Source organism: Rhinopithecus roxellana, chromosome 1 (assembly GCF_007565055.1).
Source record: "Rhinopithecus roxellana isolate Shanxi Qingling chromosome 1, ASM756505v1, whole genome shotgun sequence".
NCBI lineage: Eukaryota > Metazoa > Chordata > Mammalia > Primates > Cercopithecidae > Rhinopithecus > Rhinopithecus roxellana.
The window spans coordinates 40,812,419-40,828,641 of NC_044549.1; the positions used below are offsets into that span (position 1 = coordinate 40,812,419).

General features: G+C 40.5%; 2 protein-coding genes across 5 annotated transcripts in view; one reads left to right on the forward strand and one right to left on the reverse strand.

Annotated features, from left to right (window-relative positions):
- Window positions 1–2,731, forward strand: part of NR1I2 (nuclear receptor subfamily 1 group I member 2) — a 36,272-nt gene extending 33,541 nt beyond the window's left edge. For 2 of the 3 annotated variants that reach the window (XM_010357472.2, XM_010357473.2), the window contains exon 9: window positions 1,124–2,528. In XM_010357472.2, the coding sequence (XP_010355774.1) occupies window positions 1,124–1,268 (145 nt within the window). In that variant the 3' untranslated portion in view covers window positions 1,269–2,528. Of the gene's footprint in view, window positions 1–1,123 lie in introns of all 3 variants that reach the window. The other variant, XM_010357474.2, reaches the window with a different exon arrangement.
- A 2,447-nt stretch (window positions 2,732–5,178) lies between these two features.
- GSK3B (glycogen synthase kinase 3 beta) overlaps window positions 5,179–16,223 on the reverse strand; it is a 267,304-nt gene continuing 256,259 nt past the window's right edge. For both annotated transcript variants that reach the window (XM_030941605.1, XM_030941598.1), the window contains one exon: window positions 5,179–10,723. In XM_030941605.1, the coding sequence (XP_030797465.1) occupies window positions 10,656–10,723 (68 nt within the window). In that variant the 3' untranslated portion in view covers window positions 5,179–10,655. The remainder of the gene's footprint in view (window positions 10,724–16,223) is intronic.

The window sequence follows — 16,223 nt, forward strand, 5'->3', positions numbered from 1 at the left end:
AGGGAGGCATCTGGAGGTACAGCCAGCCAGACCAGGTCCAAAGCTCACACTTTTGAGCACTACCTAACCACTTCCCAGGAAAAACACAAGCAAACAGGGGGATGTGGCCCAGAAAAGGACTTCTCTACCTTCACTGGTCCTCCATAGCTCCTGTGACCTAGTGCCCAAACTGATGCCCACAGGCCCAGAGACAAACTTGGATTGTACTGAGCCCCAGGCCATGAAGAGTTAAGGCCAACACTGAGTACTATAGTGTGAACTTATACACCGAAATCCTTATTTGGCCTGCACAGCTTTCTTTTTGGCTTGGTGTCCTTTGCTCAACCCTTCCTTGTATGGAGGCAGAAGGCTGGAAGTGCCAGCTTTCTTTTCCATTGTGGGATACTGAGGATATGGTACATCTCAGATACTGGATCCAAAGCTAGCTCCAGGAAGGGATTCCAGCCTGCAGCCCCTAACCTCCACAACGACTCTGCTCAGTCCTGGCCCCTGGACATTAATGAAGGCAGTGACAGCCCCACACCCCCAAACTGGTAGCAGCAATATCTGGATTTTCCCACGGAGGTCTCTGTGTACAAAGATGCAACTCCTGCAGCTGGGTGTTGTGGCTCACACCTATAATCCCAGCAATTTGGGAGGTCAAGACAGGAGGATCCCTTGGAGCCAGGAGTTCAAAACCAGTCTGGGCAACATAGCCAGACCCCAACTCTAGAAAAAATTTAAAAAATTAGCCAGATATGGTGGCATGTGCTCTAGTCCTAGCTACCCAGCAGGCTGAGGCTGGAGGTCTCCTGAGTCCAGGAGTTTGACCCTGGAGTGAGACCATGATCATGCCACTATGCTCTAGCCTGGGTAACAGGACGAGATCCTGTCTCTTTCAAGAAAAAAAAAAAGACACAACTCCCATGGATGGGATGGGAGTGGGGAGAGTACCGGGTAGGCTGTTCTGCTTTTCTCATCCACAGCGTGAAAGAGAAGCTTACGGAATTCAGCCAAGCCTTGTCTCTTGGCTGACCTGAAATGTCCAGAGATTATGCTTTTGCAATCTCAGAGCAGCCCCGAGGCTTGCAGGTCAGGGAAAGGGCGGGCTGCACCCCCAACCTTTTCTCTGGCCGACACGCAGGTTCCTGTTCCTGAAGATCATGGCTATGCTCACTGAGCTCCGCAGCATCAACGCCCAGCACACCCAGCGGCTGCTGCGCATCCAGGACATACACCCCTTTGCTACGCCCCTCATGCAGGAGTTGTTCGGCATCACGGGTAGCTGAGTGGCTGCCCTTGGGTGACGCCTCCGAGGGGCAGCCAGACCCAGAGCCCTCTGAGCTGCTACTCCTGGGCCAAGACAGATAGATGCTGCTGAGAGTCGACAATGCCCTGCTGAGCCTGTCTCCCCAGGGAACTCCTGCGAAGACAGCTGGCTAGCATTCTTCAGGAAGGACATGGGTGCTCCAGTTCAGTCTGTAGGGAGTGAAGCTGTGGACCCTTATGTGGAGAGTACACTGACCTGTAGGTCAGGACCATCAGAGAGGCAAGGCTGCCCTTTCCTTTTAAAAGGCCCTGTGGTCTGGGGAGAAATCCCTCAGATCCCACTAAAGTGTCAAGGTGTGGAAGGGGAGACCAGGGCTGGGCCATCTGGGGTCTATGCCCACATACCCACGTTCATTCGCTTCTGGAGTCTTTTCATCGCTACCTCTAAAAGTCCTGTCTCCCACTTCCCACTCATTCCCCTCCTCTTCCGAGCTGCTTTGTGGGCTCCAGGCCTGTTCTCACCGGCAGGCACGTAAGTATCTGTGGGAGTCCTCTAGAGAGAAGAGAAGCCAGGAGGCCTGCACAAATGTCAGAAGCTTGGCATGACCTCATTCTGGCCACATCATTCTGTGTCTCCGCATCCATTTGAACACATTATTAAGCACCGACAATAGGTCGCCTGCTGTGGGTTATACAGCATTGACTCAGATATAGATCCTGAGCTCACAGAATTTATAGTTAAAAAAAACAAACAGAAACACAAACAATTTGGATCAAAAGGAGAAACGATAAGTGACAAAAGCAGCACAATGAATTTCCTCGTGTGGATGCTGAGCTGTGATGGTGGGCACCAGGTACCCAAGTGAAGATTCCCAAGGACATGAGTCTGTGGGAGCAAGGGCATAAACTGCAGCTGTGGGTGTGTGTGTGTGATCTGGCATAGGTAGGTCTGTCCCCATCTGATGGGGCCTGAGTTTGTTCCTGGGGCTGGAGTGCTGGCTATGCTCTGTGACAAGGCTACGCTGACAATCAGTTAAACACACCAGAGAAGAACCATTTACGTGCACCTTATATTTCTGTGTACACATGTATTCTCAAAGTGAAAGGGTATGAAAGTGCCTGCCTTGCTTATAGCCACTTGTGAGTAAAATTTTTTTTGCATTTTCACAAATTACACTTTATATAAGGCATTCCACACCTAAGAACTAGTTTTGGGAAATGTAGTCCTGGGTTTAATGTCAAACCAAGGCAAGAGAAATTAAATAATGAACTTTTGGCTAGAGGGGTAAACTTTTTTTGACCCTTTTCTGGGGAAAATAATGTGGGGGTGTGGAAATAGAAATACACACATGCATACATATTTTTACTACTTATTGTCCTTCATAAATCTGAAGACTCTGGAGTAAGAACATAAAAATGGTGCAGCACACCAACAATGGCACATGTATACATAGGTAACAAACCTGCACGTTGTGCACATGTACCCTAGAACTTAAAGTATAATAAAAAAAATTTATACAACTGTTGTTAAATAAAAAAACATAAAAATGAATTAACTTGGCTTACTTATAAAATGATTGTTCTGTATAAAAGTTTAACATATGTGCATACCATAATTAAAAATGTAGGCCAGGCATGGTGGCTCACGCCTGTAATCCCAGCACTTCGGGAGGCCAAGGCTGGTGGATCACAAGGTCAGGGATTGAGACCATCCTGGCTAACACAGTGAAACCCCGTTTCTACTAAAAATACAAAAAATTAGCTGGGTGTGGTGGTGGGCACATGTAGTCCCAGCTACTTGGGAGGCCGTGGCAGGAGAATCGCTTGAATGAGAGAGGTGGAGGTTGCGGTGAGCCGAGATTGTGCCACTGCACTCCAGCCTGGGTGACAGAGCAAGACTCTGTCTCAAAAAAAAAAAAAAAAAAAGAAAGAAAAAAAAATGTAGGAATTGAGTTAATTTTAAACGTCTAATATTCCATTCAAATGAAACTTCGCAGTAACTGAATTTTAAAGAACAGATAATTACTTAGCTTTTGACATTTTACAAGAAGCAGGCCAAACTTTGAGAACATGGTAAATCATCAGTAATATAAATCAAAGCAAGTAAACATATTCTGTCATCCCTCTGACTTTACCAGACTTTTCTGCATTAAGGAGATATAGGGAGCACTTATTTTTAGAAAAGATACTGAGGGAAAAAAGAGCTTCTCTTTCTAAACTCAGTGAATACAGCTTTTGCTCCCAGGAATTTTGTTTAATTATGAATCCATTTATAATTAGAAATACAAATTTCTAATTTGGAAATATAGATTTCATTCCAGTGTATTCATAAATCATATGCATCTCCCTTTCCTTACTGAAATGATTCGAGTGCTATTTGTTCAAGAGCCTGAAACTGTTAGCTGTAGGACAGGGTAAGGCAAGGTTAAGATGGAATGGAGGACAAATTTCCATCTCCCAGTCTTGATTTAAAAACTCCAGGGCAGTTCCCCAAACACTGAATTGATATGTACCTATAATTTATATAGATTATAAAAACTAAGTGTATTTCAAGGGTAAGGAAAGATTCAGTTAGATGCACTGAGGAGTTCACACAGGGTACTTCCTTTCAGTAGTTTTGTGGATCACAAGTTTATGGGACTAGGAGCCAGATTGTAACTTTCCTACTCCAACATTTGGGTTTCTTCTTAACTCCCTTCCCTGAACTTTTGAGTACGCAGAACGCAGCATCAGTTTTTAGGCATCCCTGTGACCACTTTTTTTTTTTTTTTTCTAGGTCAGTGAGGTTGGAGTCAGTCTCCAAAGCTCAGGACAAAAGACCAAAGCAAGCTACTGCATAATATCTGCCCCCTCATTAGTCAGGGCCACTCAACAGCCTCTCTCTACCTGGCCCAGAACTTTGTCTAATTAAGTCTTGATATTGATGACAAATCTGTGGGAAGGGCCAGAGTGGCCACTCCCTTCTGGAGAAAGAGGATGTAAGGAGAAACATACATATGATTATCCATCCCTTCCTAACTCCTAACTTGTGGGCCTCATTATGCCATCTTCCATGGCAGCTTGTTTTTTCCTGGTAGCTTTCCCTTTACATCCCTCAGCTCTCCTAAATCCCATGGTGGTGATGAGTGAAATATTCCTACACTTGAGAAATGTGTGACCCTCCCAACACTTTTGTTCACTTCCTTTCACAAACTTCTCAACGACAGGGATCTAAAACCTGATCTCTCCTTTCCTCACTACCTTCCTAGAACACATTTCAAAATGACATCTACCAGCTGGGCATGGTGGCTCATGACTGTAACCCCACACTTTGGGAGGCTGAGGCAGGCAGATCACTTGAGGGCAGGAGTTCAAGACCAGCCTGACCAACAAAGTGAAACCCTGTCTCTACCAAAAATGCAAAAATTATCTGGGCATGGTGGTGTGTGCCTGTGGTCTCAGCTACTAGAGGTAGGAGAATCACTTGAACCAGGGAGGTGGAGGTTGCAGTGAGTCGAGGTCGTGCCACTGCACTCTAGCCTAGGCGACAGAGAAAGACTCTGTCTCAAAACAAAACAAAACATAACAAAATTACACCCACCATCACTGCTCTCCTGAAATAGGATCCCAAAGGACTGTTTGCGGTCAGTACTTCTTGGAAAGACTTAGAAACGAAAAAGGCAGTCTTCCAGGATTCTAAATTAAAAGGGTCTTGCAGGACACTAACACAATGTTTAACTCAATCCCAGAACCTATACAAGACAGCAGCAAACCCCAAACAAATGCACTTCAGTGCCAGCAGGAGACCCATTGAACAAGTAACATCTTTTTTCGCTAATCCAATCCTCCCCTGCCGCCCCTACTGGTTAAATGTGTTTAACTGTTTTACAAATGTTAGTGGAATTAGCCAACCCCAACACCACAGTAAATAAATAAGAGGACCACACTTTATCGAATATAAATTTGTTTTTATTGAAGCAGCAGTCACATGACCTTATATCTAGCCTTTAGATTAGGCCTGACAGAGTGAGCCAGCCCTAAAAAAATGATGTTTCTTTTTGCACTAAGAGACATAACATGTTTACATACATCATCCAGTATTGGAAATGAGCAGACTCAAACACAACATGTGTTGGTTACCTGGGAGGTACAGCCCCACTGTTTGTGGTGTCCATATATTTTACAGAGACTCCCAAAGACCATTACTAATAGGATGAAAGTTAAAAGAAAATACAGCCACACCAAATCATGAACACAGTAATCAAAGACAGCAGCTTATACACATTTAAAAACTGTCCCTTTCAGAGTTGTTTTCTTTCTTTTCTAAGCAGTGTCTGCAAAGCTTCCTCTACATCAAATCCAAAGGTTTCCAAGATGGACGCTGCACCTCTTGGGGCTACACAATGGAATAAAATCATTGGAAAGAACAAGAAGTGGTATTCATATCTTGTTTTTCATAACAAAGATTAATGTTTCCCTAATTAGATGAACGGAAATGGTGATGTGACTACATATTGCAGTGGCAAAATAGTAGGGGGAAGAACGAGGGTTGGGTACTGAAATAAAGACCACACACTTGTGAATTTTAATTTCATTTCCAGGCTAACCTACTTTTTATTTAATGCAAATTACAGTACCAGTTAACTATTTCCAAACCAAGTCACATAGAACAAAATGTATTTACAAGGGAATGGGGAAAGGGAAAAAAAACATTGAGCATACTTTTCACAAAAAAGTTTATATTTAAAATGAAAAAAAAAATCAGTCACAGAGGCATTCAAGTAGTAATAATGTTATACAGATTTTGCTTTTCCTTTATATCAAGACAGATTTGCACAAGTGTTTGCAATAGTTTGTATACAACCCACAGTCCTTTATATATATATATATATATATATATAATAAATTTTGTTTTTTAGGTTTGTTTTTAAGATGGAAGTGGTCACGCTAATTGGTATGTGTACAGGCCCAAGTGATCCATCGGCAACACATTTATAAATGCAAATTTTACAGGCAAGCAGATTTTCATACATCTATCTGTATCTGCCTGTAGACAGATATAGTAAGGAAAAAAAACTTAAAAATTAACACAAGGAAGTCTACTTTGTCAAGCTAACCCCTTATGTACTGGTTGTCATTTTGCTTTTATTGCGGAGGTGCAAAACGGAGCAACAAACTTGAATAAAACGGCATAACCCTTGTGAAAATCATCCAAACCCCAGGGATTACTTTCAAAGCCTCTCCAAAGGTAGATCTCAGTCTGGGACTCTACTGTGCTTCTAGTTGTCTCTTTTATTTTCAGTGGCTCAGGTTTCCACCACAAAAGACAGATTTTATTGTAAAGCATACCTACTTTTCTATACAGGGGAGAAAAGTGTTTGGCTCTGTGATTAGATGATCACTAACATGAACAGTAAGAATCAGATATAATTTCAGTTGAAAACAAAGAAAACCCCCCAAATTTCTGGGGATCTGGCACTGGCCAAACTTCCTTTGGAAGATTCCAAAGTTAAATCCTTTAAAAAGGAAGGGAAAAATAGATGAAATGCCAGTCTCTTTATATCCACAGGGATAGAGAATATAATAGTTCTCTCAGAAACCTTTGCATTGGTGCAGACAAGATGACTGGTTAGGCATACTTTGTTAAAACATAAACCAAAAATGTGTGTCTAAAAATTAAGAGGACTTAAAAAAAAAAATGACGCAGCATGTCACTGGAAAGAAGGTGCAGTCTTCTGCCTTGCTGGAATGAATACACGATGTTTCAAAAATAGTAACCTTTGGTTTGGTAGTTTTTTCTTCTATTCAAGACATTTTATATGGAGTATTTTGAGGCAAAACACTTTATTTTTCTTTCAAAAAAGGCCTTCGTGTTGGGCACACAGTAAGAATTAAACTGATTTTTTAGAAAGAAATTAAAATATTTCATTGAACAAGGGTAGAGATGGCGGAAGGGAGGAAATGGGCTAGGAGTTCCCTTGTTAAAACAACAGTCCTCTATTGGCACGGTGGCACTCCGTGCAGTAACTGCTAGTAATTGCACTATAGCATTTTAGACCACTGACGTATCAAAACCTGATACTATTAAGAAACTTCGATTTATAAAAAACCAATTCTCTCTCACTCTCTCATTTGGGAGGGAAGTAGATAAAAGAGGAGAGAGAGAGCATGGAAGGCTCCCAGAATCTGCTGTTTTTAAGACCCATGGTTAGGGCTTGTGGAAGAGACGAGCAAAATCTAATCTATTCGATATCCTCCAGCTCTAGGGCTCCCTGGTGCTACACTAAGTCCCTGAATGGACTAAGTATGAAATGAAACCGGTCACTGCTACTGAGGAGGAAACAGACATTCAGAACCAGAACAAAGGCAGGGCTTGAACGAAATGAGATTACGAATATGGTTTCCTCTTCCCACTCCTGAGTATGGTATCACTGAAACTTAACTGTGGAAGGGCAAAGATACTGTTATGAGTGAGTATTATTTCAAAGGGAAAGGGGGTGGACAGGGAGACATGGATAAAGGAAACCAACTAAAATTTTAAAAGGAATTAAAAAAAAAAAAAAAACACATGGAAGCGAAGGCACTCCAAACTATATAGATACACTATACATTGCTAGAGTTATTGTTACAATAATACAGGCCGGTACCTACTGTACAGAGTTAAAACTATATGGCTTTAAAAAGCTCGTCTACATTTTGTCTGATTATTAAACAGAATCACTGCCCTGAACAGTAACTTTTTGCTCATTAGTAACAGTTCCTGGGTCCACATATTTACATACAAAACAATAAAACTTAAATTTAAAAACATAGAAAGAAAATATAATGTACAAGGTTGAATTTGGTGAGGAGCTTTTTATTATTATTATTATTATATACAAAAAGATATTCAGAGACCTGGATCTCACTTGTATAAAAGAGTTCTGTGATCCCACCATGATCCTTGAGAAAGAAAAATCACACATCTCAGCCCACACACACACACACACACACACACACACGCACACGCACACACAATGAAATGAGAGAAAAGCGTGACTTTTCTCTCTTCTTTTACCCCAGTTGTGGGGGGCAACCTGTTTCCTAAAATAAGCACTGATTTTTGTGGACTCTGGCAAGTACACCACGTCCAGAGCAATGTCTGTATCCAAACACTTGCTGGGCAGTTGGATCTGAATGCAAGTCCATTTCTCTATCACAGACCTGCCTTTTCAGATTCTTTATAAATTCTGTCTGAAAATGGTCTATCAAAGCCATTACCTTTAAGGAGTTACGCTGCCAAATACTCTGATTTCAGGCTTCTTTCAAATCTTAGCTTTCAGAAGCACTTTATAAAAACATAAAATTCAATTTGTTTGATTTGGTTTGACTGAGCATGTTTCCTTTCTCATGAACTCTGATATATCCAGAGGTTTGTGAAACCCCTTTTGTGGCCCAAGACCTCAGCTAAACAGCCAGTGAAACCCAAGATGGCTCACAGTTGTCTTTCTGGGTACTGGTTCACTTCAGCAGGCAGGACAACTCTCTTGGAGAGTCACACACACAGTTAAGGAGCAGGACAGGGTGCTAGGGCCTGCAGGAGGGCTGCCAACAGACTCATTTCCGAACCCTCTGGAGGACAAGACCCATAACATGACCTAAGGTGGCAATGAGGAGGGTGAGGGCAAGTTACACACAAGCAAGGGCTCAGCTCTGCAGCCCTACAGTTACCAGCTAACCTTGGAAGGCATGTGGGGAAGAAGCGAGTAGGAGGGAAAGGCGGCCATCACTCAAGTGATCTTTAAATGTAAAGTACAACTGATTGTGCCTTAAAGATTCATAGGTCAAGTAATGGCCCATAAGCACCAAGGTGACTAAAGTTCATTTTAGAGTATATAAGGCCCACATAGATGCCAACCTTAAAGGTATAAAACAAACTAGTCATGAAAATCTATTTCCTCACGGCAAACATAGTCCTTTAATCCTCCTTGCATTCCAAGGAGTATTGCTTTTTCTTCAAAAGGAGAGACTGATTCTTACACCATTCACTGATACACAAAGAAAACAGACACAAAAACTCTTAACTGGGTGTGAGGGAAACATTCTTCTCATGCTTCAACCAGTCAATTTTGATACTGTAGACAAAAAAAAAGGCAGTATTGAATATATGTATATATAATGTATATACACACATTTATATCATCAGCTTTCCTATAAAGTCAGCAGGTATACGTGACTATCATTCTGATGTGTAGTTTTTAATATTCCTACCATCTGACATGCATCAATAAATAAATGTAAAAAGCATGAGGTTAAAAAACAAATACAGATTCTAGATTTGGATTTAAAATTAGAACTATGTGTAGAATGTGGCTATTTCTGCAAGCTCGATTTTTCAATTAAAAAATATGAAAAATAAACCAGTAGACGACTGTTACAGTTCACATTATTTAACTACAATGTCCTCTCAAGTGTATCTTTCCAAGGGAAGTAATTTTAGAAAAAAATCTGGACAAACTTATTCACAGTGGTGAGATGTATTCCTGGCCTGTCCCCTTCCTCTGGGCTTGTCAGTCTTTGACCTCAGCAGCTAGCTCGGCCTGTTCAACACCCCTTCCGTCTCCTCCCAGGTCACTAGTTTGAAACTGTGCTAAGATTTGCAAAGAACTTTGGTCAGGCAAACAAAGAGCCACCTGCAGAGCATGCGTGCCTGAGTCTTGCTTGCTGCTTTCCCTCTGGCAGCCTCCTGTACAAGCCTCCACATCACTAGCGCTGACTGAGAGCAAAACAAAACCTTAACAAATCTACTAAGAATCTTCCCTGTAGAGTTCCAAACTTTACTGACCTCCTTGGGTTACGAATGATACACATTTCTTTGTCTGCCACACCTGCCACCAACATGCCAAAGGCAAGTCTATAAATACCCGAAGATATGGATTAATTTTACAAGTGACATTTAAGTCCCCGTTGAGTTATACCTGCTAAGCTCCCAACCAATTTCAAGCTGTGCACGATACCAAAGTCTTGCACTAGACTTTAAAAGAAAACGAAGTTCAAAAAAAACCCATCAGCACAGAACAAGGTTTTCTTCTTTTGTGGAAGGGGCATGAGGCAGGACTCCTGTTTTTAAAGTATACAACAGCAGACTTGTAATAAAAAAAGATTGTCGTGGGAGAGAGATTGTGTGTTCTAGTGCTCCGCTTTCCCCCTCCCCACAACCCCTCCCACCCCCTGGATCTCCCTCAAAGTGAGAATACAATGAAATTGGTTTGTATTTATAGATATTTTACAAGGTTAAATAAGAACAACAATAATAATAAAAAAATTGAACACTAAAATGAACAGGTTTTTTTTCTCTTTTTAATATTCTTTCCAAACGTGACCAGTGTTGCTGAGTGACACTCAAGTAACTGGTGGTTTTTCCTGTGCAGCTGGCTGCTGGGGACCGTTCAGGTGGAGTTGGAAGCTGATGCAGAAGCAGCATTATTGGTCTGTCCACGGTCTCCAGTATTAGCATCTGCAAGTCAAAAAGTCCCAAAAGAGAGCATGAGCAACGCTACAACAGTGAAAGAGAACAAGTACACTGTTTCAACTGCAGGCTGTGAATTGTATGGCCTTCCAAGCTGTTATTTGGAAGGTTGTTTTAAATAAGGCCAACATTATGAAATCTGAATTTCTCTCTTACTGGATTTAAGTTCATGTCTCAGCATGGTCCTGGTACAGGGAAAACAGTGTCTTTGAATAAGTTACAGACTCAGGGAGCCAGACACCATTTCAGTCAAAGCTCCTGCTACAGCTGGGATCAGCTGTATATGAACACTCAGCTGGAGTCTAGATCACTTGAAAATAAATGAACAGTGAACAGCTGGGAAAACTTGCTAAAAATTCTGAACCATGTTACATCTGCTTAAGTGAGTAAATGAGTGGAGGCAATGAAAGTAACGTGGGTCAGTGTTGACAGGCAGAACAGGCCCTCTTCATTATTCATAGAGATGGAAGATAGACAACCAGCAAAAAAGAAACAGCAACTACAGTACCAATTCACTCAGTCAATTTAATAAAGCATCTTGTAGCAACAGATGAACAGATAAAAGAAAATGTGGTATATACACACAACAGAGTAATATGTAGCTGTAAGAGAGAATGATGGGAGGCTGAATGGGAGGGTTGCTTGAGTCAAAGAGATTGAGGATGCAAACGAGCCAAGATCACCTGGGTGACACAATAAGATACTGTCTTAAAAAAGAAAAAAAAAAGAAAAGAAAAAGAAAAAGAATGAGATCCTGCCATTTGCAACAACATGGATGGAACTGGAAGTCATTATGTGAAGTGAAATAAGCCAGACAGAGAAAGACAAACTTTGCATGTTCTCACTGATTTGTAGGAGCTAAAATTTAAAACAATTGAACTCATGGAGATAGAGAGAAGGATGATTACCACAGGCTGGGAAGGGTAGCGAGGGTGGGGGAAGTGGGGATGGTTAATGGGTACAAAAAAAAAAAAGAAATAATGAGTAAGACCTAGTATTTGCTAGCAAAACAGGGTGACTATAGTAAAAAAAAAAAATTAACTGTACATTTTAAAATAACTAAAGGTATGACTGGTTTGAAGCATAAAGGATAAATGCTTGAGGTGATGAATATCTCATTTACCCTGATATGATTATCACATATTGCATGTCTATATCAAAATATCTCAGGTAACCCATAAATACATACACCTACTATGTCCCCACAAAAATTAAAAATTAAAAAAAGGAAAGCATCTTGTAGTCAAATCCTGACTTAGAACTTACTTAGAGCTTACTTTGCCCTAATCTTTTAGAAATACGTACAACTCTACAACTAACCATGGTCTCCTTCCCCCTTTTAAGGTCTATTATTATTTCACAGCATCCATTAACATTTAAGTGGGCATCTAACTGTGTCCAAATTGGTTTAGTAGACTGCTGTTTTAGTGGCTATCAAGTTGCATCCTTGTCATCTCACTTAATGACTGGGAAAATACTGCTAGCCAAATTTTCTCCCAGGGGACTTCACACTAAGCCCTGAGCAAGAGAAGTGGCTTGACTGGGATGGGCAACTTTGAAAAGCCATCTCTCTAGAAGCCACAATGCCATCAAGGTTGGTGACACCAAAAGGCAGACTCAGAAGTTTTTTGTCTCTCTAGGACTGAAGGGATTTGTAGATCTACCATGTGCTATGGTGAGTAGAATAACCAATGTCATGGTTGAATGTTAACATTTGGTCCTGGATATTTCTACTTTGAATTTCTGAATTACAGGGAGACACAAAAGACCCAAGGACACATAGGGAACTCTATGATGGATTAGCTGTTCAGTTTCTCATTTCTAAAGCCAATCTATAAAAATTATACTTCCTAATTTCCTGATAATCTGCCCTTATATACATGTAGCACAGCCTTTGGGGAAGGAATGCGAATATCTCTTAATGTGAATGATTAGGTTTAATTCATTTAATTTCCTTCAAAATAACTAAAGCTGCTTCTAATCTCGTTATCATGTACACAAGTGAAGATATTACGGCATCGGAATCTACACATTAGGTTCATATAGCCCATGGCATGGGGTCATATTAATTCATCGGTACAGCAAATGAACAGGTGGCAGGAAAGGGTACATGACATAGAACCGACTCTCCAAAGCCAGGATGACCACCTTTGTTAATAATCACTGAGGAACTATGCTAACACTTCATTCGTACCTCCTGACCTTCCTTAGATATGCCCTGTTTAAAGGAAGTTTTACCCTCAATGATCATCCACATTCTGCGCATCAATAACCTAACATCAATTCCTGTCTAGACCACAGATTCCTCCAAGCCTTTCTCAGATAAAAATGTTCATTTTCATGATTCAGGCACAGGCTGCATTAAAAAAAAAAAATCCAGAGAAAACCTGGAACACCACAAACCCATGGTTATTGCAGCGTGTCACATGCTCTGATGACACTCAGAACCTATGCATGACCATCATCAAACAGCATTTCCTTCTCATTTTCAGTATGGGAAGATAACAGGTAGAACTGTCATTCTGGTCTTCCCCAGGACTTAAGAGAGGCACTGATCATCAGAAATTTATCTATCTGTTTGACCACTACATCAGCACCCATGCCAACACGGAGAGCAGCTCTGGTCATGGCATCCATTAACTACACTGGCTGACATCAGCCAGGGCTGACTTCAGTTTTACCTCATCTACATGGCCACCAGCCCATTTATGTTAACTGGCTCTTTAGCAAAATCCTATTTGGCACCAATGTGCAGATGTCCTTTCACTGACTACAGCCTGTGAGCTTGTGACACTGCCAAAACCAGTCTCCTCTTTCTTGGATACATTCAACGACTGCTTGCATGATCACAGTAAAAAGCACAAGCCTTTTAAGTGAGCATAAAACCAGAAACAAATTCACTTTCTGAATAAAATTTGATAGACACCCATGCTCTTCAGATCTGTAATTACCTCATATTTTTCTCTTGAATTATTTTCAAATCACTTAGTGAACATAATTTTAATGGCTATTTTGATTATAAATATCCTTGATATCAAAAGTCACAGTCCTATAGACATTCTTCAAAAAAACTTGTGCCTGAGGCAATGAGCTCCACTTAAAATCAAATCACACATGTCCTGCTGAGAAGAACAGAGTTCTCTTTTTCAGAGGAAGACAAAGTACAGAGAGGGAAAAAGTAAAACAAAAAAGGCAAAGTTCTGTAAATTCGATACTCAATAGTATGCTTAAAAGACCACTCAATTACTGACTGAATAAAGTTACATTTCATAATCTCTACAATCCCATCATAAAGATGGATTGGCCCCTTGGCCAGGTAAAGTAGAAGGAGCTGACCTCTTTGTGGCTAGGAAGAAACTAGTTCAAGAACAATCAGGAAACAAGACAACACAGATTAACATCTTTTTAGAAATAACTCAAGAAACAAATCTTGGCACATGCTTATTTTGTTCCCATCATCCTTCTGTAAATTTATTTTTACACAATGGAATCTGAATTAATGAGCTTTCTATTAAAAATATTTATTCATTTAAAATTCTGATAAATTGTCATTGGATTTAGTGTAATTTCTGTAACTTTTCTTCTCAAACATTTAAATAGTGACTCCATAACATAAAAACAACAAAGTTCATTTGCTTCTCCTTACATTCCCTTCCCATTACATATGCACTGGTAAAGTGATGCTAAATGGCATTATGGTTTAAAAGAGAGGCTAATGAATTATCTTGTTTTCCACCAGAGATGCTCTTCTGAACTTCACACTGATATATCTTTCTTAAAACTAAACCAACTCTATACACATTTATTGAGTATGAAGCCTACTTGTACAACTTAATAGCTGTGATTTTGGAACACATTATTTAATCTCTCTCTCATTTCCTCATTGGTAAATGGTAGTAATACTACCTTCCTAGGAAATTAGGCCTATGAAGTGCTTAGCACAGTATCTGGCATACAGCAATTGTTCAATAGATGGGAAGGTAAAAGAGACATCTGAAAACACATATATGTATAATCTAGTGTGACTGCAATAACCAACATCAATAAAATAAATACTATTGACAGCATACTGCTGACCAATATGCCAGACACCACACTAAGTATTTTGTAGTCATGTCATTTAGCTCACACAGCAACCCTGACAAATAGGTACAACCGTTACCTCCATTTTGCAAATAGGAGAAAGGAAGCACAAATAGATTAAGGAATGTGCCCAAGACCATGTAGCTAATAAGCAGGGGAGTGGAACACAGAGCACAAGGAAGGAGAATGATCCATATTATGGGCATTAGGGGGCAGCAGAAAAGATTTCCTAGCAAAAAAAAAAGATTAAGGTGACTTTCATTTAGAACTAACCTCAATAAAATCACTGTGATTTCTACAGGCACATTTCTATTATCTGTAAGAGACATTACATTAAAAGAGAAGAGTGAGTTTGTGATAAGAAAATTTAACAGCACAGTTACTTTATTTTCAGTATGGGGTGTACAGAGATATAAGTGCTCTGGAAACAACTACAGAGCTGACATTTCACTGACTTTGAAGCTTCCTATAAACCAATGCCCATTATCACCTGTCTAATGCTACTATGGAAAAACAAACAAGTAAACAAAAAAACTCCCCCAAACCAAGGATGTACTTAAGAGGAAACAGACAGAACAATCAGCTTTGTGGGGAAGGAAAGGAAGGTACAAAATCATCCTTACACACTGTGGTAGCTACTTTCCAAGATGACCCCAATGATTCATGCCTCTTGGTATCCATGCCTAATGCAGTCCATTCCCACACTGAATAGGACCGACCTGTGTAACTAATAGGATATTCCAGAAATAATGGTGTGTGACTTCCAAGGCTAGGATATAAAAGACACTGTGGCTTCCACATTGCCTTCTTTCTTGGATTACTTAGTCTAGGGGAAGCCAGCTGCCATGATGTGAGATACTTAAGTAGCACTATGGAGAGGGCCACTTATTGAGTGACTGAGGCCTCCTGCATACAGCCAGCACACATTTGATAACCACATGAATGACAGCCACTGTGGAAGTAGAGCCTCTGCCCCCAGGCAAGTCGTCGGATGACTGCATCCCTAGCTAATGTTCTGACTATGTCACGAGACTCTGACCCAGAACCACCTAGCTAGGCTGCTTCTAAATCCCTGACCCACAGAAACTATGTGAGATAATAAATGGTTTACTCTTGTTTTAAATAGCTAAATGTTGGGGGTAAACTAATATGCAGAAATAGACAACAAATATATATGTCAAAGAACTTAAATGCCATTTAGGGTTTGCATTCACAAGCCAATGAGGGAATCACTGACAAAGTCTCCCTACATAATTAGGTGTGCTTCTAAGAAACTGTACAAGACAAAAAAAAGATTGTATTAGATTTAAGTCTTTTTTCCAGAATTGTTTTCTCAGGAATCAATTATTTTCTGAAAAGTCCATGGCTCTATGGCTTTGTACCAGATACTGCAAAGCAAACTGGC